This window comes from Synchiropus splendidus, chromosome 1, assembly GCF_027744825.2.
Source record: "Synchiropus splendidus isolate RoL2022-P1 chromosome 1, RoL_Sspl_1.0, whole genome shotgun sequence".
NCBI classification, from domain to species: domain Eukaryota; kingdom Metazoa; phylum Chordata; class Actinopteri; order Syngnathiformes; family Callionymidae; genus Synchiropus; species Synchiropus splendidus.
Genome location: NC_071334.1, coordinates 31,779,254 through 31,802,813, shown reverse-complemented (window position 1 = coordinate 31,802,813; position 23,560 = coordinate 31,779,254). Strand labels below are relative to the sequence as shown.

Here is a 23,560-nt window from a genome sequence, read left to right as displayed (position 1 = left end):
CACTAGGCCCCGCCCCTTAAGAAGTCGCGCTCATGGCCCGCGCGCACCCGCTCGTATACATGACAGACTGTTTCTAATCAGTAAATCAATTCTATTTTTAAGTTCAAGTGATGAAAAGAAAAAAATAAAACAACTGCGACTCGGTGTTTTCCCTGTTTCTAGGCCACCCGCATCGAATTCTTCAAACGTTTGGCCATTCTGAGCAAGACACAAACCACAAAATTACTGTTTTTTTTCTCAGTTCTCAACCACATTTAACCATAGAAGCAAAATATGTTGAGCAATACATAATGTCATCATGCAGAAAGTGAATTCGACCACAGCCATAGTAAAACTGTCATTGCAGAAACATACAGTATAAAGAGACAATGACCAATTTCATTAATTGAGGGCAGCTGTGGCATGAGCCGTGTGTTAAGCTCCATATATTTAGACGAGCTACGCACCAAGCAAATTCATTGGTGTGTGTTTGAGCCAACATGAGCGCAGCAGACTCCCGGTACCATCTGTCCAGGAAGACTGTGCGACAAGAGAATGAGTCCCGTCTGCAGTGTTTGGGTCATTTCCTGCGGAAAACATAATCTAATTTCCTCCATATCGATGAAAAATTAGGATTTATTATTTATGACCGACTCTATCGATTGATGTTCCCTCTATTACTGTTCATCTCTTATTAAATCTCTACGGCCTGAAATTAAACATTTTAATTAGATGTTCAATAGATGGGAACAAAAGTCCAAATAGGATTCACTCTTAAATATCTTGTTTTGTGACTGACAATATGTTATCAGATGTTTCAGCGCATCATAGAACAATGTCAATGTCAGTCTTACATGTGATATGTCTAACTTTTCTCAACACATTTTAATCGTAGCATATTTTTGAAAACTTCTGTCACATCTGGCCGCACATATATATACAAGTTTCAGACAAGTCTAACGTGAGTCCAACTTTCATGAGCATCATGACTCATCATGAGTGTACTGGGAAGAGCCAAGACACACCAGTACAGTTCTGCTGCAGGGTTGAATACGAAGACCGAGCCCAGATGATGGAAGTCAGGAAGGGAGTGGAGCTGAGGACTCATTGTGCAGCACTGCAGGGGACAATGGGAGAAAGTCACAGAAGGGGAAGTGATATCATGTGTAATGGACCGGCCCTCCTCCACCCTTGTCCATTTAAACTAACTCTTATGTAATTTTAATAAAATTAAAGCTTTTGAAGGGGATTTATCCCGTGATTCATACACTCCAACACCATGCCAGGGAACAGTCAAAACAAAGGAATAGGGAAACGGATGCTCAGAATGCAGCCCTTGTTTTTGAGTGGAACTAAAAAAAAAGTAAAATATTTGTGGCATAAGGAGAACTTTTCACACTAGAGCTCAAGTAATAGGACACTGACTTCTCATGAAAAATAAAAATCCAAACGTTTGAGTCAAGTGGGGTGTCTTGTTCTGAGTGATGCTAAATTGACTGAACTGAGTGTTTCACAGCAACTCAGCGATACAAACAGAACAGAGTGTGAAGCCTTTCCATTTGAAATCTATTTTATTCTTCAAAACAATCTCACATTTTGACCAACGGGATACAGAGCTTGTGGCTGTTAAATGAGGTGATCATATCTTTCAATCCCTCAACAGAACTTGTTTGTATAGAAAATAGATCATTTGAAATGGTCTTGAGTTTTGGGCCAACCCAGATCCAGTTGAGATAGAATAAAATATCCAATCTGGAGAAAGACAGACCCTGAAAATGGGTTGAGGAAAGGGAAATGAACTGAGAGAGCAGCAACCATTGACTGGCACCTGGGAGGGAATATAGAATCCAATGGATGATTTACTCATGTTTAACTAGAACCACAAATATAGCAACCATTTGATGCTTTGTTTTCACTCATCAAATATGCCCACAATAAGTCCCTAAAGAAGCTATAATGAAAAAAAGCAGATGTATTCTCTCCAAAAATAGAAAGTTTATAACCTTGGTATTTCAGTTTATATCCTAGTAAACTGCAGCAGGAACACGCAGTAATGCGGGGTAAGATGTGTCGTGAGCTAAATTCCCTCTCATGAACCCACTGATGTAAGCACTTTTACTTGTTGTTTATAACTTTTCTCCCTGTGGGTCAAATCAGCTTCATGGAAGTGAAGGTCGTCACATTATGGGAACGGAGGTAAGTGCACATGTCCGGACCAGAACAGGAAGAGGCCGTGTTTCCAGTTTAAAGGGTGGACCTCACTGAGTCCTGGGGACGTGCGCTGATAGACCCCTAGTGGAGCTCGAGCACCACTCCTTTCCCCTGTTCGCCTCTGGAGCCTGTCATTCTTAGATTCTTGAGGAAGTTTGAGGCATTTATCTGACTTTCAGTGAGAATCGTTGCCTGAACACTCCGATGTTCTTTGCTGTGCAGAGCCAGTCAAACAGCTCCTCTGACTTGCATCGGTTGTTCAAAACACACTTAATGGTCTTGTTATTAAGTTTGATATTACAAACTGGCTCATGGAAAATGCATTAAATTAAACGTATGTACAACACAAACTGGCAACCTTATGTTCCCCAGGGATAAACTCAGACCACATGCCACTATAAAGTGGCTTGAGAGGAAGTTCTAAAGTATGGACATGTACACCATATTTTGTTACACTAGCACATTGAAGTTGGTCATTTCTGCAACGAACCAATCCAGAAACAACAACAGTTGTTATTTTTTTGCGAGTCCCCTTTTTCAGTCGAGCATGAGGGCCATCCCCCGACAATGTTTGTGCATGTGACTGATGAGACACCCTGAAATTACGCCATTAAAGTTTTCCTTGCACTGGAGTCACTTCGTGTTTTGGTTTTGTGCAGAAGAGCTGTCACTAGACTTGAGATGGAAAATGAGAGTAAAAAGGCAAAAGTGAAACAGTTTGGCTCAACTGCCCAGATTAACCTTTGACCCATAAACTCGGACTGGTCCCAACATTGTTTTTGCCATGACTGCAGAGCAGTTTTGCTGCCGTCGCTAACAGCAGTGAACGTCAGTCTCATTACATCTCGTGTGCCAGTGAGGCTGAAGTCACCCTGGGTCTTGTTCTGAGGCCGTGGACGCACAAGCTCACGAGCACTGCTAGAAATTCTTCCATAACAAGGCACAAGACACAAAATATAAATAATACAATAGTACATGTGTAAGGAATAATGATAATTTGCAATTGCAATTATATTTTAACACATTCACAGTGGATGTTTTTTTTTCTTCATAAATATATGACATTCATCATATCTTTTGACACTAATTGATATGTTAATATAAACTTTGATAGTGGATCGAAACAAAAGGATCAGAATTTATTTTTTTGTCACTAAAGAAGTTAGGGTACAGCATCAAAAAATGCATTCATAAAAACATTTGCCTATTTACAATTTGTTACTGTGAATATCATCACAAAAAACATACAATACAAAATATTTAGAATTGCACATTTCAACTCGACACCCTTTAATTTCAGCAGCTTGTATGATTAAATACAAACCCTCTTTTTCAAATAATTTCTTGACACCTGCATTAAAATTTTAACAACACCATTATGGATTTGGCACATCCACTTTGCCTGGTATATTTATTTTTAATCCAATCCAATCAAAGCAAGTACTGGAACAAGATGGTTGCTTGTTCGATTCCAGTTAGAGGCCTTCAGGTGTTAGTTCCTTCAGACATTCCTCCCACGGTTCCATCGATGACTCTATTGTATGTTTGGGGCCACATATATATAACATTCAAAACATTCGAGCGTTGTTTTGAATGGAATTCCTGTAACCTCCAACCCCCCCCACACACATCTGTGCTAATCCAAACAAGCGGAGATCACACTTGCTCTCACACAGCAGTCCAGAAAGTGAGTCAGGAGACAGTGCTGGTAAAAGTGCACTCATCTGGGAATCCTCTGTGACGTTATCTCTGAACTGGAAGCATAGACTACTTAACACATCTCTGAAAATCGTTACAAATATAATACAACCACAAATGCTAGGTTTGTTGCATGGATAAATACAAATATATTATCTCTTCATAACATTTTCTGCCAGTATGTTCAATCTAACTGAAACATGAGGAACTTGAAAATACATTCTGGAAATATTAAACTAAACATATAATGCTTCTTTTAATCCCTAAACATATTATGATTAAGTGAACCTCATACTCAAAATGCATGTTGCTCATTGCTTCATTTCATTTCATTGGGATTCCCCCTGATGCTTGCCAGTACCCACAATCTCCAAAACATGCATAAGAGTTCCAGAGACATTTAAGTCCTTTCTATATCTGATAACCTCAATTCATCTTGTATTATCTTAAGTCTATTCAAAGGCAGACACTTCAAAAAGATTGACTTAATGTCATACAGCTAGAGCTGCTGGATGATTCATACAAACCCCTCAAGATCACATTACATGGAGAGTTGTGCTGACTGAATGGGAACCAGATATGGCAGGTAATTCACTCTAGCTGAGGTGAAACTATAATATTTTCATGCGCATCCAATGACTACTTTGACCCACGTTCTTTTCATCATCAGTGACAAATTGTGCCGTCATCCACGCTTCGGCGCTATAGAGCCACCACAGGACACGTGACGCGGCTGGTTGCATGTGGATCAACAACAGAAATTCACATAACGGTTTATCAATGTCAACGCATGGCAGTTGAGATCAATTGAATGAACGCAACTACCCTCAAGTTGAAAGCACGCAAACAGCGCTAACATTAAACAAAGACTGCTCTCTAGCGTTGGAATTAAGACTAAACGAGAATTCGAAATAAAAAAAAAAGTATACACTGTATACGATTAATTTGAGGAACATCGACAGATGGAATGAGCCACTGCTCTTAGGGCATAAAATTGCATTATTTGTGTAGTAACGTGTGGCAAGAAGAAAGAAGATAAGGATCAGCCATTGTATATCATTTTTAAATGGTGTTTTCGTTCTCCGTGGAAGCGAAGTATAACGTTAAGAAAAGTTTAAACCAAAATGTTCACATCGCATGCATGCGCGTACGCACCTGGGAGTGCTGGGAGCGCATGGTGCAATGGTAGATTCCCACCAGTAGGTGGCAGAGATTGACCGGATATAACCCTCGGGGCGTTTTTCCACAATCTTGATTCCCGATTTTTTTCCTTGGGAGTTGCCTGCCTTTTTATTACTACTTAAGAGTCTCACCACGAGGTCGTTCCGGGATAGAAGAAGGAAGCGTCGCCACACTTACCCACCACGACTGCAGATCAATTGCTGATAGTTTTAATTGCTTTAATTTGATTTCGGCGAGACCGGTGTACTTAATTTAGCCGCTGTTAGCCTGCTGCGCTAACGAAGATCGATCTGCTTTTGGAAAAGTTGACAGATGCAGGCCATAAAGTGTGTGGTTGTCGGGGACGGGTACGTTTAACTTTTTATCTGTCGTTTCAATATCTAGACGAGGAGACGTGGCAATATTGAAATGTTAACGCGGTGGTTTTTGTTGACCCAGTTAGCAACAGTTGGTTAGCGGCTAACATGAGCGACAGCTGCTGTTGTGGCTACTTTCCAGTTCAGATGGGTCGCGGTCCCGGTTTGTTTGGGACACTGAGGGTCACAGGAATCAACATGTTCATAACTATTACCATTGTATGTCGAGACGCTGGTAGCAGCTCGTCATCTTACCTGGACTAAGGTGTCCGTCAATTGCACGCTGTTACCACGTCGCACACTAACCAGAATTTAAATTCGTTTGGTGGCTTGTGCTTTAAATTTGGATTTACTCGCGATTAAGTAACAACCGTCATGATATAAGGATTTTATAAAGCACACTAAGTTGAGTGATAAGGTTCAAATTGAAACCAAAAACAACTGAGGTGGTGAGTTTAATAAATAATTTTAAGTCGCGATGGACACTGTTCTATAGCGAGTGTGGTATCAGTTGCCAACAATGATATTATTTTCCCCACTTGCGTCGTCTTTAGGTTTGTGCCGGCCACTACTGTCCCCACAGGGGCTCCAGTTTTAGCAGCTAGTGATCATGTCGTCGTGTCTGTTGAGTCATCTGAAAGCTTTGTTTTACTCTTACTACTTTTTGTGGAATTTGAATGTCACTATCAGAAATAATGGTAAAGTGGAAGATCATTGTCTCTATGTCCTTGTCTCATACACATGATCATTTTTTCTTAATTGATTTGAACTACTTGCGAAAGGGAATTTGCACTTCATTGTGTGCTAAAGATATTAAAGAAGTCTGCACTTGTTTTCCCAGGGCTGTTGGTAAAACATGCCTCCTCATCAGTTACACAACCAACGCCTTTCCTGGGGAGTACATCCCCACAGTGTGAGTACCAACTGGCTGTGAAACATTTCTCAGTTGTTATTAATGTCATGGTCAACCACAGTTGCAATGGAGCACAAATTTAATACTTGGCAAATAACATTTTGTTTTTTGGCTACAGTTTTGACAACTACTCTGCTAATGTGATGGTGGATGGGAAACCGGTCAACTTGGGACTGTGGGATACAGCCGGACAGGAGGACTATGACAGACTCCGGCCTCTGTCTTACCCACAAACGGTGTGTAGTTACAACTGCTTTGCTCATTGTTCACATTGTTTAAACATCCTGTCAGGTTTGTCTCAAATTTATCAATATAATTTTCCCGCACAGAAAGAAATGTCACATCACAAACGTACAAATCCACCTCATCCCTCCATCCTGTACGTTATAAGTTTGTCACATATTTAAATGGATTGGCTACTAACACATGCCATTATTTCTGCACCACCAACCTAGAATCTGGACTGAGACAGGCTTCTTTTCAGATTACAAACTGATCTTTGTGTTCTTGAAGGGAGTGTTGTGATTTTTGTCACAAGTATCTCAAATAAGGAAGCATTTACTTAACGCAGAATGATTAAGTTGATGTGTTGTGACTGGAATCACATGTAGGTGTGTCTTCTCTTGATAATCTTGACCTAGTTACCTGCTAAAGACTGTTTCACATAACCACTTTCATTAATGAATATGATTTATGTCTTTTGAACTTTTCATGTTGCACAATCCTTCAGTGAGTGAATTCTAAAGCAGCAAATGTTAATGGTTCTGATTGTGCATGAATATTGAGGTTCAATAACAAACGTGAGCAAGCATCTATCTCGACTACAGTTCTTATTCAAGCACAGATGTTGCCTTCTGTTAAATTTGTATGTTGGATATCAATAGATATTATCTGCAGTCTGACTGGCTGAACTGTATCCTCTAGGATGTGTTCCTGATCTGCTTTTCCCTTGTGAGTCCTGCCTCTTTTGAAAACGTCAGAGCTAAGGTGAGATCAACTTCATGTGCTTTGTTAACTTCACAAAAATATCTGACCTGGTAGAAATCATACCCATTATATGCTCCTTTTTTTTTTTTTTTTTTTTTTTTTTTTTTTTAAAACCTCCATCTTCTGCGTAAGTTGCAGCCCTCGAACTTACAAGTGTATCCCAACATTGTGCAGGGCCATTATTACAACATGCACCACTGAAATCTTGAGGACTCAGCTTGTCATTCTGATTAAGTAGCATTGCTGACTCAGCACATTCATCTCTCTTCACTGTCTTTAAGGTTATGACTCTTCAGAGTGACTTGTACCTGTAAACCTCGGAGTATTGTGAAATGCAGCAACACAAACATGTTTACCTTATGTAATGCATTTTGTTTTTATCAATCACTATAGTCACATTATTCTTCCTGACACAAGAACCCCTTTTGTTTCTTGTTACACGTTACATGTGTCGAGTGATACCTTTAGCCGTTCCAACCGTGCAGGTATACTGTATGTAAGGTACTATAGTGAAGTATGTCTGAGACACAGGCAGCAACTGATAATATTCCCACCACTACGTACGACTAAGTTGGTGTTTTCTCTGTGTTCAGTAACTATTGAAGTATATTTTCTCCTCTTTAGAGGTGATTTGAGGCACAAATGGAGACAAAAGTTCTTTTTTCTTTCCCAGTGGTACCCTGAAGTGAGACATCATTGCCCTAACACCCCCATCATTCTGGTGGGTACCAAGCTGGACCTGAGAGATGATAAAGACACAATCGAGAAGCTGAAGGAGAAGAAACTGGCCCCCATCATCTACCCACAGGGCCTGGCCATGGCGAAAGAAATAAGTAAGTCATTTCTTGTTCAGCAGTGTCAGCAGCTGTTAGCTGGTGTGGTGCTTTGTCGAGGACAGGGGTCACCTAATGGCGTCCACGGGCCGTTTAAAAGAATTTTCATGTAATAACCATCTTATTATGTTTGACTTGGTGAATCTATTTCTGCTACACCATTGGTAAGTATTGTGAAAACCTGGCAATGAGACAACTGTTTGAGAGGAATATCTTGGACAACGGGGTGTTGGTGACGCCTGGTCTACATTGTAACTGAAGTGTGTTGTTTCTGATGATGTTTATTATTGAATTTGATTGAACTCAACAGTTGCTTCTCTCTACATACTGGCAGATGTGAATAGCTACAATTTACTTACAGCTGCAACTAATGAATGATAGCCTCCACTCCTCTTTTATATGGCGGTTGAATTAATTTTTGCTCACCATTCTTGCGGCTCTGTAGTTAAAAAATGATTTCTTGCCGAGTCGTGGGATTGTTGAAATGTTACATTCAATTCATTATTCTCTTCAGGTGCAGTCAAGTACCTGGAGTGTTCAGCTCTGACACAGCGCGGCCTTAAAACAGTCTTTGATGAAGCCATCCGGGCGGTCCTGTGCCCCCCACCTGCCAAAAAGAAGAAGAAGGGCTGCACATTGTTGTAATGGAACCCCGGCAGGTCAACTCACCCACTGCATCGTGGCAGATGGCTCCAAACCCACACGCATCCGTGTCCTTGCTTTTCTAGACCCTCGGGTAGAGATGATTCCACTCTTAAGAACTTGATGAAAACTTTCGGTCAGCCCTGGTTGTTGGGAATATTTTCAGTCCTTTGATATTAACAGGAATTTGACGACTCTGTTGTGTGCGACAGGCGTAGAAGGATATTTAGCAAAGTACGAAAAAGCTTTTGAAAAGACTAATCGTGAATTTTATCCCAAAATGATGAAGAAAAAGTCCTGCACTGATTCCAGCTGCCTTGCTCAAATTTAAAAGTACGATTTCCCCCACTCCACCCCCCATTTTTCCTTTTAAAACAATTTTATTTTGTTTACGTGTGTCTCTGATGTGTTGCCAAAAATGTCCAATATCACCAAAAACTCATGCATGTAAAGTCACCTTCATGGGCTGGCGAAGCAGAGTGCTTGGCGAGAATGTTTATTGGAGCCGTTGAGTGTGTCACGGCGGCTTCCGTTTTCCCGATTGATTTGTTGGATAATTATCACCAAGTAGCTGCTTTCGCCTGAAATGATTTCTGCTTCACACTATTACACACAGTATTGTCCTGTACCTGCTGCAGTAGTTTTTGATTCCATCGGTCGTTTTTCAATTTAGCATTTTTATATTTCACCGGAGAGCGATGATCAAAAATCAGCCCTGCTCAGCCATTTTTAAATCAGAAACATTTTAATGCACCTCTGACTTTTCTCGCTCCCATGTGCTTTTCTTTTCACATTCTAATTTTTTAAGTAAATAAAATCATTGAAAAAAATGGATGGCTCTTTTGTTATCAAATAACATTGCTGATTAAGGTTCACGATACGAGGCCATTAAAATACATGCCGAAATAAAGTGCCTAAATATGTGAATACACACAGGATGTAATGTGGAAAGTCCAATATAAAGATGTTGGAAATGCATGCAGAAGGTCTTGGATTCTTTGTTTTAACAATATTGTTACACGTTACTAACTGAATCAGCCTTAAACAAAAGTGTATTACATATGTGTATTACATACAAAAGCAGGTTGTTTTGCAGATGAACTGGATTTAGAACAAAAAGCCCTTGATGTATGATTTCTTCATTTTCTTTGCAGTGCCACGTCACTTCTTTTCGACTGTCTCAGACTGCCATTGGTCAAACACCAGTTTGGCTGCCACAGCATCCTGAACACCCATTCCTGCCGTGGAATGAAAAATAAAAATACGAATCGGGGAGTTGAATTTGCAGGTGTTGAACGGCATTTACCCAGGGATTTGAACACCGTCGTCTTCTCTGTGTGGGCAGCTTTTTTCCCATTGATGACTTCCCCGAGCTCTGCATACACCTCGGCCTGAAAGGAACCAAACATCCAGAATCCTTGCAAACACCTGTCAACTTTGCATTATAAGTCGAACCTTAGAGAGGATGACATCACCGGCTTCAGACAGGGCCCCGTCCCTGCTGTCCACATACACCACAGCCTGCTTCATCAGCACGTCGTCCAGTTCACGGAAGTTTGGCCGACAGGCTCCAATCGCTGCTCGGATAAATTAAGTTATTTTAGACCTCAAGTGAACTTTACCCCTCAAACACCTTGACTGAAAAAGACAGGATCCCTCACCTGCCACATGAGCTCCTGGTTTGACCCAGCGACCAAAGAGAAGGGGCTCTGTGAGTCTAGTGACTGTCACTATCGCATCAGCACCCCTCACTGCCTCCTCCACTGTGTCGCATGCCTTGACTGGCCCAGTAACAGCATCACAAAATTTTGCCATTCTTTCCTTATTGGTTCCCCACACACGCACCTAGAGAAGGAGTAAGCACAGCAGTTTAAACATACATAACACGCTTAGTCCAAGATAACAAACCTCTTTGAAGGAGAAGAATTCAGTAAAGACATTGTAGTGACTGAGGGCCTGCCTGCCTGTTCCCAAAATGGCCAGTACTTCTGCATCTGGGCGCATCAGCAGCTGCAGGAAAACATGATTCAATTGGAAAATAAATTATCTTTGCAAAAGCAAAGCAGACGATGCAGATGTGACCTTGGCCGAGATGGCGGACACGGCAGCCGTCCTCATGCTCGTGATGACCTCACCGTCCATCACCTGTCGATTTCAGATATCTTTACAACAGACGTGTATCACATTTTAAGAGACTTACAATGACTTTTCCGTGGTATTTTAAAAATCTTCTGGTCCACCAAATTCTATTTCTATATCTTCACAATAGATCTTTTCCTCTTGCTCTTCTACGAACCTCAGTTTTCTTTATTCTGCTCAAGCATTAAGTCGTATTCTAATACATGCACAAGACATCTTTCAATCAACTTGAGAAAGTGTCACTCTAGCATTCATAAAATCTGTGTACAAGGGTGAAACTGACCGAGTAGAAATGTAGAAACTGATATGTCCTCTTGCAGTTTTACTTCTACTTAATTGAATTTCTCCTATCAATTCCTCATGTGGATTTCCTCATTGTCTCTCTCATTTATTGTGTTCCTGTTTAATATGTACATGAATATTCCCATGAATATTTCGAGGTGTCGAGTGTGAACGGTTTGCCCTCTTTCTCGTGTTTGACAACATCGTTGAATACGTGTTTCATCTATTCAATCAATTTGACGCAGCTCCCCCAGGTGGCCAGTAGATGTATTGCAGTCAGGCAGCCCAGGACCCACCGCCCTCACGTCCCCTCTCTCCGGGTCCAGCAGCACCACAGTGGCCTGAGTGGAGGGTAGAGTGGACCCGTCCTCCCTCTGGTAGAAACACACCATCTTCGTACACAGAACACCGTCATTCTGCATGTAGGTCGGCATCAGCCCCAGGAACCTGTGGAAGAACTCACTTGAGTCCACACTCGCACCGCAAGTCAACGTGTCCTCGCAACTGTCAGACTCGAGTTCACTTCTACCCGTTGTGTTTCTGCAGGGGGACCGTTGTCCGCACGGGCTGAAGAACCTCTGCGCTGTCCCGGGAGGAAAACTTTGCCAAAGCTACTTCCAGGCGAGGAATCAGATCCTTGTACCGCAGCAGGCGAGAGACGTGGGGCTCCCAGATGACGAGCGGTGGCGGGGCCGCCATGGCTGCAGCTGAAAGTTTGAGTCCAACTTTGAGTCAAACCTGAGCTCCGAGTTGACCATTAACGACTCTGAACTCAAAATCGTGACGTTGAACGGGGATATTGCAAGACCTCATCAATGGAACACAGATAACGCGATTCAGATTTTTTCAAATGTATTTATAATATCAAATACTTGCAATCACAAAAGCAGTATAAAACATACACAATTTAAATTTAAAACTGTGGTAGCTGAAAGCTGAAAGGAAAACTCACGGGAGGTATCAACACAGCAGGTTTTGTTCACGGTTCCAACTTCCAACAAACTGGATGGAGACCCGGCAACATAACAAGAGCGCCCCCAAGTTGTGACCCCAAATAATCCCATGACACTTCATAACATCTTTTCCCCCTCACATTGTTCACGTCTTCCAACTTCACTCCCAAAACCCATGTCCTCAAAACCACCATAAACACTTGGGTATGTCTAAAACTTAATAAAATAATAAAATAGTCATAAAATAGAGTGGAACTTAAACGACCAACCCAAAACAAAACAAAAACATGCCTCTTTAGGCTAAAGAATAAGAAAATAGCACGCACCATGGCCCAAAACCTTTATCTCCTATTGCACTTTTTGAACATAGTCTTTCAGATACACTGGGGGATTCCTGCTCCTTTTTGGTCGTACTCTTCCTTGTGATGGTGAGCCTACCAGGTCACTGTCTGTATGTTTGTTTTGTTTTAAACTGACTTCTTCACTGTTCCCTTCACTTAGCTCAGTCTCCAGTGAGATCCCATCCCCAAGTGGATTCTCCCCCTCGCCATCCTCCGCAGTGGGCGCGGCTCTCTGTACTGTTAAAATGGACAGTTTCCCACTGAAAACCTGGTCTACGTGTCTTGTTACAGTTTTCCCATTTCCCAGCGCCACTGTGTAGGAGACTGGTCCTGTGCACAGGCCCATAACCAACATTTTTTTTTTTTTTTTGTGAACACCCGGTCACCGGTCTGAAAACGTCTGAACCGAGCATGTTGATCATGCTGAACTTTCTGGTTTGCCTGTTTCATTTCCACTTTCTTCTTCAAATTTGGGTGTATCAGATCCAACATGCACCTCAACTTCCTCCCCATCAACATTTCTGCAGGAGACGGTCCTGTTGTTGACTGTGGAGTAATCTGATAACTGAATAAAGCTCTGCTCAGTTTGGTTTCCAGAGAATCACCGAATGTTTTTTTCATCAACTGTTTGAACGTTTGTATCGCTCTCTCTGCCATCCCATTAGAAGAAGCATGATACAGTGCTGATGTGACATGAGTGATCCCTTCGCGTGCCAAAAACTCTTCAGTGTGTTCTCTCACAAAACACTGGGCATTATCTGACACCATCATTTCTGGGATACCATGAGTGCTGAAACTGGCCCTCAAGCAGTTCACAGTAGCCACTGCAGATGCTGACGAAACAGGGTAGACCTCCAACCACTTTGAATGTGCATCAATCACCACCAAGAACATCTTTCCCATGAACGGCCCAGCATGATCAACATGAAGTCGTCGCCACGGTTGTTCAGGCCACTCCCACGGGTGTAGCGATGCACAGGCCGAAGCGTTCTGGTGTTCCTGACAAGTGGAACACGATTTGATCAGACTCTCAATATCACTGTCCATATTAGGCCACCACATGTAGCTACGAGCCAAACCCTTCATTCGACTCATTCCAGGGTGCGATTGATGTAACTGCTTCATCAACATCAGACCACGTCCTTTTTCCGGAATCACCACACGGCACCCCCACAGTACACACCCATCTTGTACACTCAGCTCCTGTTGCTTCATAGTGTATGGCCTGAAAGCAACATCCAGGTTACTGGGCCACCCTCTGAGTATGTACTCACACACTCGGGCTCTTCCGAGTTGACCACTGAACTCTGATCCTGCTCTACCATCAATACCTGGTCTTCTGAGTCTGGATCCCCAGGTTTCTCTGCAAGTGGAAGTCTACTGAGAGCATCTGCGTTTGCATTGTCCTGGCCACGTCGGTACATCATGGCATGTTCATATGCTGTTAACAGCCCATCCCATGATCCTCAAAAATTACTGCTAAGCCCTCTTTATCCAACTGCGCATAGTTTTTTTCTGCTGCTGTGAGTGTGCGTGCGGCATAACCAATAGGCTTTTCTGCTCCCCCTTCCAGCCTGTGTGCCAAGACTGCCCCCACCCCATAAGGTGAGGCATCACATGACAGTACCAGTTCTTTTTGTTCATCATAATGAACCAAACACTTGACTGCTTTGTAGTAACTTCTTTGCCTGCTTAAAAGCCTCTTCTTGTTCATCTTCATTTCTCATCTTTCCTCAGTAACTTGTGTAATGGAGCCAGCACAGTAGACAAGTTCGGCAAGAATTTGTTATAAAAGTTTAGCAGACCTAGAAAAGCTTTAAGTTTGCTCACAAAACGTAGTACCGGAGCCTCCTGGACTGCTTTGACCTTCGCTGGCATTGGATGCAGGCCTGTCCTGTCCACCTGATGACCCAAGAATGTTACTTTGTTCTCCATCAACTGACACTTGCTCCGTTTCAACCGCAGCCCTTTACCCTCCAACCTCTGCAGCACTTCGTTGAGTGTTTGCAGATGAGAGCTGTCATCACTTCCTGTCAATATAATGTCGTCTAAATACACTGCCACATTGGCCATACCCTGGAATACATTCTCCATGGTGCGTTGGAAGATAGCAGGACTGGAGCTTACTCCAAAAGGCAGACGTGTATATGTAAAAAGACCTTTGTGAGTGTTGACAGTCACAAACTTCCTTGATTCCTCTTCAAGGACTATTTGCTGATATGCATGGCTTATATAGAGTTTTGTGCACTTCTGTCCCTCTGCCAGGCTTGACATCATATCCTCCATTCTTGGAATCGGATACTGTTCGGTCGTGGAGACTTTGTTCACTGTTAATTTACAATCTCCACAAATCCTCACACTACCATCAGGTTTCAACACAGACACAATAGGTGCTGCCCATTCAGAGAACTTCACAGGTTCCAATATTCTTTCCTCTACTAGTCTCTGAAGTTCCATTTCCACTTTTATTTTAATGGCAAATGGAACCGACCTGGGTTTGTAAAACAAGGGTGTGGCATTCTCATCCACATGAATCTTGGCTGTGGTCCCCCTTAATGACCCTAACTCTTCTTTGAATACCTTCTCATGTCGGGAGAGAACCTCTTGCAGGGAACTGTCCACCTCATCTGTTTTGTGGACAAACTGCCCCTCTATCTGGAATGCTTTCATCCAGCCTCTGCCCAGAAGACTTTCTCCTGAACCTTTCACAACAATGACAGGCAGCCATTTGATCTGATCATTGTGTTCGACCTTATTTGCCCCCACCACTGGAACCTCATGACCTCCAAAACTTTATCTTGCAGTCCACAAGTTTAGTGTTAGTTCTGTTTTGTCATGTCAATGATCTGTTGAGCCATAATAGTGTAACCGCAGCCGGTGTCTACCTCAAAAACCGCCTTCTACTCTGTAATTCTCTGGAATGTCCAGTTCCTCACTGCTGCGTCTTCTTTTATCTGTCACTCGATACACTGTAAAAATCGCTTCATTTTCACTGTCATCCTTCTCCTGCATGAAATTTGTTCGACTGCTTTGTACCTTTCCCCCTTTTTCTTGTTTGTCTCCCTCACCGCTGTCATACTTTTACATACTGTCTTTAAGTGACCCACTTTTCCACAGTTATGACCTCAGCAAAGCGGCAATCTTTGGCCAAGTGAGTCTCTCCACCACATCTGTAGCACCTTCTCGACTCCATGGACACTCCTGCCCGCGTCTCTTCCACTTTGTTGACCGGTGATGATCCACTTCCTTGGAGTGAGTCCTTCACAACCCGTAGGTTCACCAAGTCTCTATCCGGAGCTTCCATCGCCAAGGCCAGAACGCTCTGTTAAATGTTAGTCCATCCTCCAACAGCAGCTTCCTCTGTATCCTGTCGTCGTTAATCCCACACACCAAGCGGTCTCTCAGCATCACGGTCAGCGTCTCACCATAGTTACAATCCTGAGCCAGTTCCACAGCTCTGCCACGTAGTCACAAACGGTCTCTTCAGTCCTTCGATTCCTCGAGTTCAACTTCCATCGTTGCATAATCTCACTCGGTTTCCGATGGAAATGATTCCTCAAAAGCATTACCAGTTGCGCTACAAAAACAGCAAATTGATAAAAGCTATGGCACCAAGAATTAAACAGTCAATTTGAGTCACTCATGTACATTAAGACAACAGCAGCAGCCTGACTGAGGGCTTTAATCCAGACATTGCCTCACTAGTCCAACCATTTGGTTTTGTCAGCACCTCATGAATACTTTGTACTTGCTTATCTAGGTAAAAGATTTACAACCATTCAAATAAAATTCCAGTGAACTGAGCGACTAGTATTTTAGAAAAAAATGATTTATTTTTGACAGGTGGTTTCATGTCATACTAATACACAGATCTAAACCAATGTCATTTAGAACAAAAACAAAACAAGCATGACAAAATATGTAATGAAACAATACACCACGCTGTCACAACAGCGCAAAAATATTTACACCAGAAGTCTTTCAATGGCCATCTGCACAGACTGGATCTGTGGTTTCAGCTGAGAGCCCTCCTTAATGGTAACAGAGGTAGCGATGACGGGGCGCGAGACCCCACAGGCCCGTCCAAGAGCCTGCTTGGAGCGGACAAACACATATGGGACATTCTTGTCCTCACAGAGGAGCGGCAGGTGAAGGATGATCTCCAAAGGCTCAGCGTCAGCAGCCATCACGATGAACTCAGCGATGCCTCGGTTCAGAGTCTTTGTAGCTGGTGGTGAGATGCAAAGAAGGAAAGCTCGATCATGCTTGTTTTACTTTGTCTCGTGAGCGACATGGAAAAGCCACACTTGGTCATTTAACGTCGAGGTCATTGAGAATTAGAGTCAATGGTTGATTCGCACTGAAATGTCTAAACTTTGACAAAACGATGGTAAGAACTCGATAGAGCTTCACCTTCATTGGCCCCCTTCCTCAGCTGCTTGTAGTTGGAGGCTTGCTGCACCAGGTCCAGGATGGTTTTGGTCAGCGTGGCGTCAGCCAGCGGGTAGGCCTTAGGGTTCACTGGAGCTTCAGACTGATCACGACAAGAGAAGAGGACGTTAGTTTCCATTTTTTGGACAAACACGAGCACAAGGACCTGCGCGAGCCTTTAAATAAAACTTGGAAAACTTCCGAGCCCACGCTCGGCTAGCACACCCGTTAGCTTGCTCATCCGCTTCATTCAAGACCTACCATTGTGGACGAGCGGTTCCTTGTATTCCGGCCCTCTCGGCGAAATGCTTCACAGAGGACTATTTTATTTCAGGTATAATTGGATAGAAATTTTACGAACGCAATAGTCAGTATTTAGCTTAGTTGCGCGAAGTAGTCGATCACACGAGCTCTACGGCGTGCACTCTGAGAGCGTCAACGGCACATGTGCGTCGACGCGCATGCGCAGTGAAACTTCTATGAACGCAACAGGAAATGCTTTTATCTATATTCTTATTGCGTTTTTTTTCCAAAATCAATAATAATATAATTTGAACACAAAACAAATCTTATTACTTATTTTAGTTTTTTTTCCCGTTAGATGCTTATATTCATTTTCTGGTAATGCAACTGCAGACGATGGGGGCGCTGTAACATTTTCTTACTCATAACAGTGAGGCAAAGGTCGCGCTTTGCACGCTGGGTAGGACACTTTGTCGCACCGGCCATATTGCCTTGTCGTCCTGGCTGAAGGAGAGAGTGGCTATGAAGGGGATTCGTGGGATCAGCCGGTTATCGGTAATAATTTCGCCCATCTATCCGAGTTTATGACGTCGGGTGGTTGCTTCCTGGCGTAGCTTGCTCGCTCTCGCCTGACAAACGGCTTTTAAACCGGCCAGAATTGTGTCCTGTCGATGTAGCTGTCACCTGGTGCCTCTCACAATATCCCGGAGTTTATACAATCGCCGTTGAAATCACCATACTACTCACTCTTCCCGGTCATTCCGTCAACAATGTCACTTTAGTTGCTATTCTTTTGAACACGTGCATGAAAAGTATGACCACTAACATCCATCAAGCGAACGATACCCTTCCCTTTTCACAGATGTGATAGTAGTGTGATGCACTGACGTCAGGAGTCGTTTGAAGTACACTACGTTATTAAGAAGTCCACCACAACTTTACTTTGGTTTTGCTATAATTGACCATGTTAAGGTTGAAGGTGGGATTTAAACTGAACGATGTAGAAACAATGGCCCTGGACTGTAGTGATAGTGTTATTATGATCTAATAAAACACTCTCCTCTGATTGGCATATATTGTCCCACCTTCCCGCTGTCTCTTTCCAGACCAGGCTTTACGCGGCCCAGGCTGCCCGTAAGGTGGAATCCACGGCAGCCGCCGCTGAACAGATTAGGTTTCAGCCGCAGGATGTGCAGGTTAGTGGTTGGTAATTGGTTTCTCTTCTTCACAGAAACGGTTCTATGCATCTGGCAGTACTGGACAGTCACTGGCTCAGCCTCTGGCCGGCCTCAAGCGCTCACCACGGGCTGACCACGCCTACCAAGATGTCCATGTATGTTCGGTGTAAAGCTGCAAAATCTGAAGAGGCTTTATCTGGAGTTAAATTACTATTTACTCAACTAAACTGTAATAACCACAGGGAATGGACAGTTGGATATTTATATACTATATATATATACTATGTTATTGTGATGTACATTTCTTCACTACTCATTTTGCCGATGGAGTGTGAAATTTCAATTTGCCTCAAGTCACTGCAAAACAAATCATGCTTCATATTTTACCGTCAGAAGTTTGGAATGAAACTAGAGGACGTGTTTGTTAAGTAAATCATGACTTGAATACAGGTGACCAAACTGCCCAGTGGACTTGTGATTGCCTCTCTGGAGAACTTCTCCCCAGCCTCCAAGATTGGAGTATTTATCAAGGCAGGGTGTCGATATGAAACCCCAGGAAATCAAGGGGTCACCCACCTCCTCCGCCTGGCTTCCAACCTGGTATGTTGCTCAGAGTTCAACCGATTGTCAGTGCATGCATGACTCTTCATGATAATAATAACTGTTTTCTTCAGACCACGAAAGGCGCCTCTGCTTTTAAGATATGCCGCGGTATCGAAGCTGTTGGAGGCAGTCTCAGGTTCGTGCCAGCTTGACTACACCAAGTTCTGGTCAATGTTTTCACCCGGAATGTTGTATCTTCTGCAGTGTGACCTCATCCAGAGAGAACATGGTCTACACTGTTGACTGTCTTAGAGACGACATGTAAGTATGAGTCCAGTTAAAACTCTGTTTACACAGTGATTTTCTGTCCTTTCCACATTCATTCTTATTGTACATGAATGAAGTGCGTTTACTTATTTCACTGGCAGATTTTTAAAAACTAGGAAATTTACATGTAAATGAATATGAAATGCACCAATTATTCTCGCAGCAAAACACATGTTGGATGTCTTCAAGACCTTTGCTCAACGATGCATTCTGCACAGTTATGGCCAAATTGATCCTGATTATTTTGATGGATGTTATAATTCTTTGTCGGAGTAGGTCATGGATTGACTTGCTGCCTCCAAATTTCATCATCAAGCTCCAGCCTTAGGTCATAGTGTGAAGTTTGTGAGTGCATATATGGCTGACAATCACCATATGGTGGCAGCCATTGTGCAGTCATAACCAGGCGATTGCCAGTGTTTTTTATATATATATATATATATGTATATATATATATATAGTTTAACATTGTGTTTTACAATGTCAAACTAAGGTATACTTCTAAGGTATACTGTCAATCGTCCTGAGGATCTGTTTGAAATGTGTTTGAAACTTACAGCACTCACATGCCCCACAAAACAACACATTAATTTAGTGTATTCATTTTTCCCCCCCCTCTCATCCTTAAAGTGACACAGTGATGGAGTATCTCATCAATGTGACGACGGCGCCGGAGTTCCGGCCGTGGGAGGTGTCTGACCTCACTGCCAGGGTGAAGCTGGACAAGGCGCAGGCTGCGGACAGTCCGCAGATAGGTGGGGCGACCAAACTTTGCACCATCGTTTTAGTTCTGCTCTCACGGTTTAATACTGTAAAACCTCTGACTCAACTGTAGCTGTGGTTGAACGCCTGCATGAAGCTGCCTACAAGAACGCCTTGTGTAACTCCCTCTACTGTCCAGACCACATGGTGGGAAACATCCAGTCTGAACATGTGAGCATCGCTACACAGTTGATCTTTCAAACCTGTGATCATGTTTTTTAATGTCTGACTGGTCCACAGCTGCACCAGTTTGTCCAGAATAATTTCACCAGTGCAAGAATGGCTCTGGTTGGACTGGGTAAGTCATGGAATGAAGTGTCATGAAATTAGACCCAGCGTGAAGTCGAGTTTTTCCACTCACTGCAAAGGTTTTAAGCATCGTTGGTACAATGTCTCTCCGGCAGGGGTTGACCACGCTGTGCTGAAGCAAGTTGGTGAACAGTTCCTGAACATTCGCAGTGGGACCGGTGCCACTGGTGCCAAAGCTGCGTATCGTGGAGGTAACAGAAGTGGCTCTGCAGCCTCGCTGCCAGTCGAGAGCTGAAATGATTTAGGTATTTGACCCTGAAGCCTGTTGCTGTCTGTGCAGGTGAAGTGCGGGTGCCGTCCAACAGCAGCTTTGTCCACTCTGCAGTTGTCAGCCAGGCGGCAGCGGCCGGCACTGGCCAGGCGCTCGCCTTCAGTGTGCTGCAGCATCTATTGGGAGCTGGTCCGCATGTGAAGAGAGGCGGCAACACCAGCAGCAAACTGGTCCAGGGTGTGACCCAGGCAACAGCCCAGCCCTTCGATGTAAGTGTGTGTGATAAGAAAAAAGTTCAGAAGACACGCCTGAAGTGACTCGGCTTGATGCTCATTCCAGGTCAGTGCTTTCAATGCAAGCTACTCAGACTCTGGACTTTTCGGAATCTACACCATCTCACAACCTTCTGACACTAGTGCTGTGAGTGCGTCGTCCACACCAGTCTGTCCGTCTTGACCTCGGACTAATGATGTCATCGCTGTGCAGGTGATCAAGGCGGCTCTGGCGCAGGTGAAAGCAGTCGCCGACGGTTCAGTCACTGCTGCGGATCTCACACGCGCCAAGTAAGATCAAAGATCTCTTTTGACATCTGCTCAGCAAACCTTACAGTTTTGTGACCGTTTTAAGCCAAACATGAGTCGCTGCTCTTGTTTTAGTATTTAGGTTTTGATCTGCAGGGATTTGTTCAATTTAAGGTTTTCAGTCTTCCTCTAAAATTTGAATAAAACTCAGTGATGATTTTAAGTGACTTTTACTGATGATTTAAGGAAACTTGCTGTGTATTTCATGTATTGTATCAGTGATTGCCACTGAATGTTGCATTGCTATATTATATCACTGTCACTGAGTCTACAGGAACTCAGCAGGGCCAAGTGTTGCGTGCACACAGTGAACTACAGCTCATCTCTTTCTTTCATATGATAAAGCTCAAATGCAGTGACTTTAAGGATAATCATTTGATGTTCCAAGATTGACTCAACATCCTTATATGGCTGCCACACGTGGCCTCAACTCAAACAAACCTGCTTCCCACAGCTGCGTGTTAGCGAGGCCTATTTGCTGGTTAAATCTTTCTTTTGTCAACAACCTCTCATTGGACTGAGTTGACACGTACTCTCTGGCTGCAGGGCCCAGCTGAAGGCTCAGACCCTGATGTCCCTGGAAACGTCTGAGGGTCTGCTGGAGGCGATGGGAACGCAAGCCCTGGCAGAGGGATCCTACCGCTCCTCTGAGGAAATCGCCAAAAGCATTGAGAATGTCACGTTGACTGATGTTGCAAATGTAAGGTGGTCACCATACACATCACTCTCATTACATTTCCTTCCTGGTCATATTAATGTGGAGCTTCTCCTTCTCTGTAGGCTGCCAAAGCGTTTGTGTCTGGTAAGAAGTGCATGTCATCCAGCGGTAACCTTGTGAATACTCCCTTCGTGGATGAGATCTGAAGCCCTTCTGTCCTGGAGCTCCCTCTGCACGGTGACACAGAGACTGTGACAGGACCTTGGCGTCGTTCAGACCATTTCTGTGTTCATACTTCTGCCTGTCACTGTCCTGTTCATTTGTCCACCTTTAGTGTATATCGGATGTAAAATAAAGAATAAAGTCTTTACCTGCCAGAGTCTGGGGTGGTTCAGTTGGTGTGAAGCAGGTCTTTCCTGGCACACATGACTATATAATTAACAGGAATAGCAGCATTGTAATAAACTACATCAACCTTTAATGAGGACTGTGGTGCCATGACTGTTGGGGTGTTTAAAGACCTGCAGTTGTTTAGTTCAGTCACTGATGATACTAGAAGGCTTATTAAAACGTGACTTGTGAGCAATTGGCCTTTGTCTTCCACTCTGCTAAAAGGGGTTCTTCGTCAAACCGCGTTTGGGCAAGTGGGGAGTAAGGAAAGGCATCGCTTCCATTAAGGCAGAGATTCTCAAAAGCAAATCCAATGACAACATGAGCAAAAAAATAGGCTACTTTAGCCTTGATTTAAATGAAAGGCAAAAGAAATAAGCCAGGTTTTGAGGCTCCTTACAGGTCACAAGAACATACAGAATGCTAATAACTTCTGGTTATTAAATTGAGTGCAGTAAAAATCTCACCATCATACAACCATAAAACGTGATGGACATAATAATAAAGTGCCCCAAGTCAGTTGGTGGTGGTTGAGTTCCCCACAAATACATTGCACCCATTTAACAGAAAACAGAGGAGAAACTTGGCCCAAAACATCATGGCATTAGAATGAAGTGACAAGCTGCTACTTCAACTGCGGAGGATCCTGCCATTTGTGTTTTATTGTGTTGTGTGTTTGCTGACACTGGCTCTACAGCGCCCCCAAGAATGTTTACTGCCACTGATGCAGTTGAGCTTAGATCTTACACAGGGATCTAAAACATTGTCTAAGGCCCTACCATGATTATTTGGCTGCATGTGCTGCTACTAGCAGCACCACTCCGCTGAGGACTCGGAGCCTGCGTGACAGCCAGGCCAGAACCAACAGCCAGCCGAAGTAGGTGTGGACCTCTGGGCCCTCCAGCCTCTCAGTGTCAGCCAGAGCCTGGTGAGAGACAAACCCCACTTAGGGTCAGCATGCCTGCAAGAAAGATGCATCGCTGCAGGGTGAAAATGAGTGGATAAACAGGAGTCAGTGGTGTTTCAGTCTGTGGCTGTTATTAGCTGTTAATGGTTGCTAAATATGTAAGCAGAAATTATTTTAATTCAATTATGTTTTATAACCTTTTATATTCCTTGAAACTAATGGGAATATTGATATTGTTGGAATTGCTTGTGCTACTAATTCACAGATGGAGGAATGGTGAATGAGGACAGTGTGGCTGAGTGTGTGTGAGAAATTGAAGTTACAGGCGGACTACAATGGTGGGGGTGAAACACACTGGAGGCCTGAGCAGGCATTGTAAGTCATCAGAGGGTCCAAGGTCAGACGGAGGAAGCTGGAAAGTACCATCTTCTCCAGAGCTGGAAGGAGCTGGTCCCCATAAGAACATTTGTGCATAAAGGGTCAAGACCTCAGATAGTTTTTTTG

The 23,560-nt window shown here is 43.4% G+C and overlaps 4 protein-coding genes across 5 annotated transcripts; 2 read left to right on the top strand and 2 right to left on the bottom strand.

Annotated features, from left to right (window-relative positions):
* The first annotated feature begins 5,111 nt into the window (after positions 1 to 5,111).
* Positions 5,112 to 9,864, top strand: LOC128748730 (ras-related C3 botulinum toxin substrate 1). The gene is made up of 6 exons (XM_053847693.1): positions 5,112 to 5,417; positions 6,268 to 6,339; positions 6,458 to 6,575; positions 7,264 to 7,326; positions 8,000 to 8,159; positions 8,674 to 9,864. The coding sequence occupies exons 1-6, from the start codon at positions 5,383 to 5,385 to the stop codon at positions 8,802 to 8,804; spliced, it is 579 nt and encodes a 192-aa protein (XP_053703668.1). The 5' UTR covers positions 5,112 to 5,382; the 3' UTR covers positions 8,805 to 9,864.
* On the bottom strand, positions 9,564 to 11,981 carry crym (crystallin, mu). The gene is made up of 8 exons (XM_053847681.1): positions 11,752 to 11,981; positions 11,519 to 11,669; positions 10,884 to 10,946; positions 10,710 to 10,811; positions 10,463 to 10,646; positions 10,257 to 10,378; positions 10,108 to 10,192; positions 9,564 to 10,039 (listed from the first exon to the last, which is right to left on the bottom strand). Exons 1-8 carry the CDS (start codon positions 11,919 to 11,921, stop codon positions 9,963 to 9,965), a joined length of 954 nt encoding a protein of 317 aa, XP_053703656.1. The 5' UTR covers positions 11,922 to 11,981; the 3' UTR covers positions 9,564 to 9,962.
* A 4,407-nt stretch (positions 11,982 to 16,388) lies between these two features.
* LOC128748542 (NHP2-like protein 1) lies at positions 16,389 to 17,382 on the bottom strand. The gene is made up of 3 exons (XM_053847418.1): positions 17,209 to 17,382; positions 16,930 to 17,050; positions 16,389 to 16,744 (listed from the first exon to the last, which is right to left on the bottom strand). The coding sequence occupies exons 1-3, from the start codon at positions 17,209 to 17,211 to the stop codon at positions 16,482 to 16,484; spliced, it is 387 nt and encodes a 128-aa protein (XP_053703393.1). The 5' UTR covers positions 17,212 to 17,382; the 3' UTR covers positions 16,389 to 16,481.
* Positions 17,383 to 17,617: 235 nt separating this feature from the next.
* LOC128766856 (cytochrome b-c1 complex subunit 2, mitochondrial) lies at positions 17,618 to 22,173 on the top strand. Of its 2 annotated transcripts, none has more exons than XM_053878336.1 (14): positions 17,618 to 17,745; positions 18,297 to 18,386; positions 18,819 to 18,968; positions 19,043 to 19,107; positions 19,176 to 19,232; positions 19,869 to 19,993; positions 20,074 to 20,171; positions 20,241 to 20,298; positions 20,405 to 20,500; positions 20,590 to 20,789; positions 20,860 to 20,940; positions 21,007 to 21,083; positions 21,648 to 21,801; positions 21,882 to 22,163. In XM_053878336.1, exons 1-14 carry the CDS (start codon positions 17,713 to 17,715, stop codon positions 21,963 to 21,965), a joined length of 1,368 nt encoding a protein of 455 aa, XP_053734311.1. In that variant the 5' UTR covers positions 17,618 to 17,712; the 3' UTR covers positions 21,966 to 22,163. The 2 variants fall into 2 exon arrangements, with proteins under 2 accessions (XP_053734311.1, XP_053734300.1); XM_053878325.1 differs by lacking the exon at positions 18,297 to 18,386 and adding an exon at positions 18,422 to 18,523 and having other exon boundaries at positions 17,661 to 17,745; positions 21,882 to 22,173.
* The last annotated feature ends 1,387 nt before the right edge of the window (positions 22,174 to 23,560 follow it).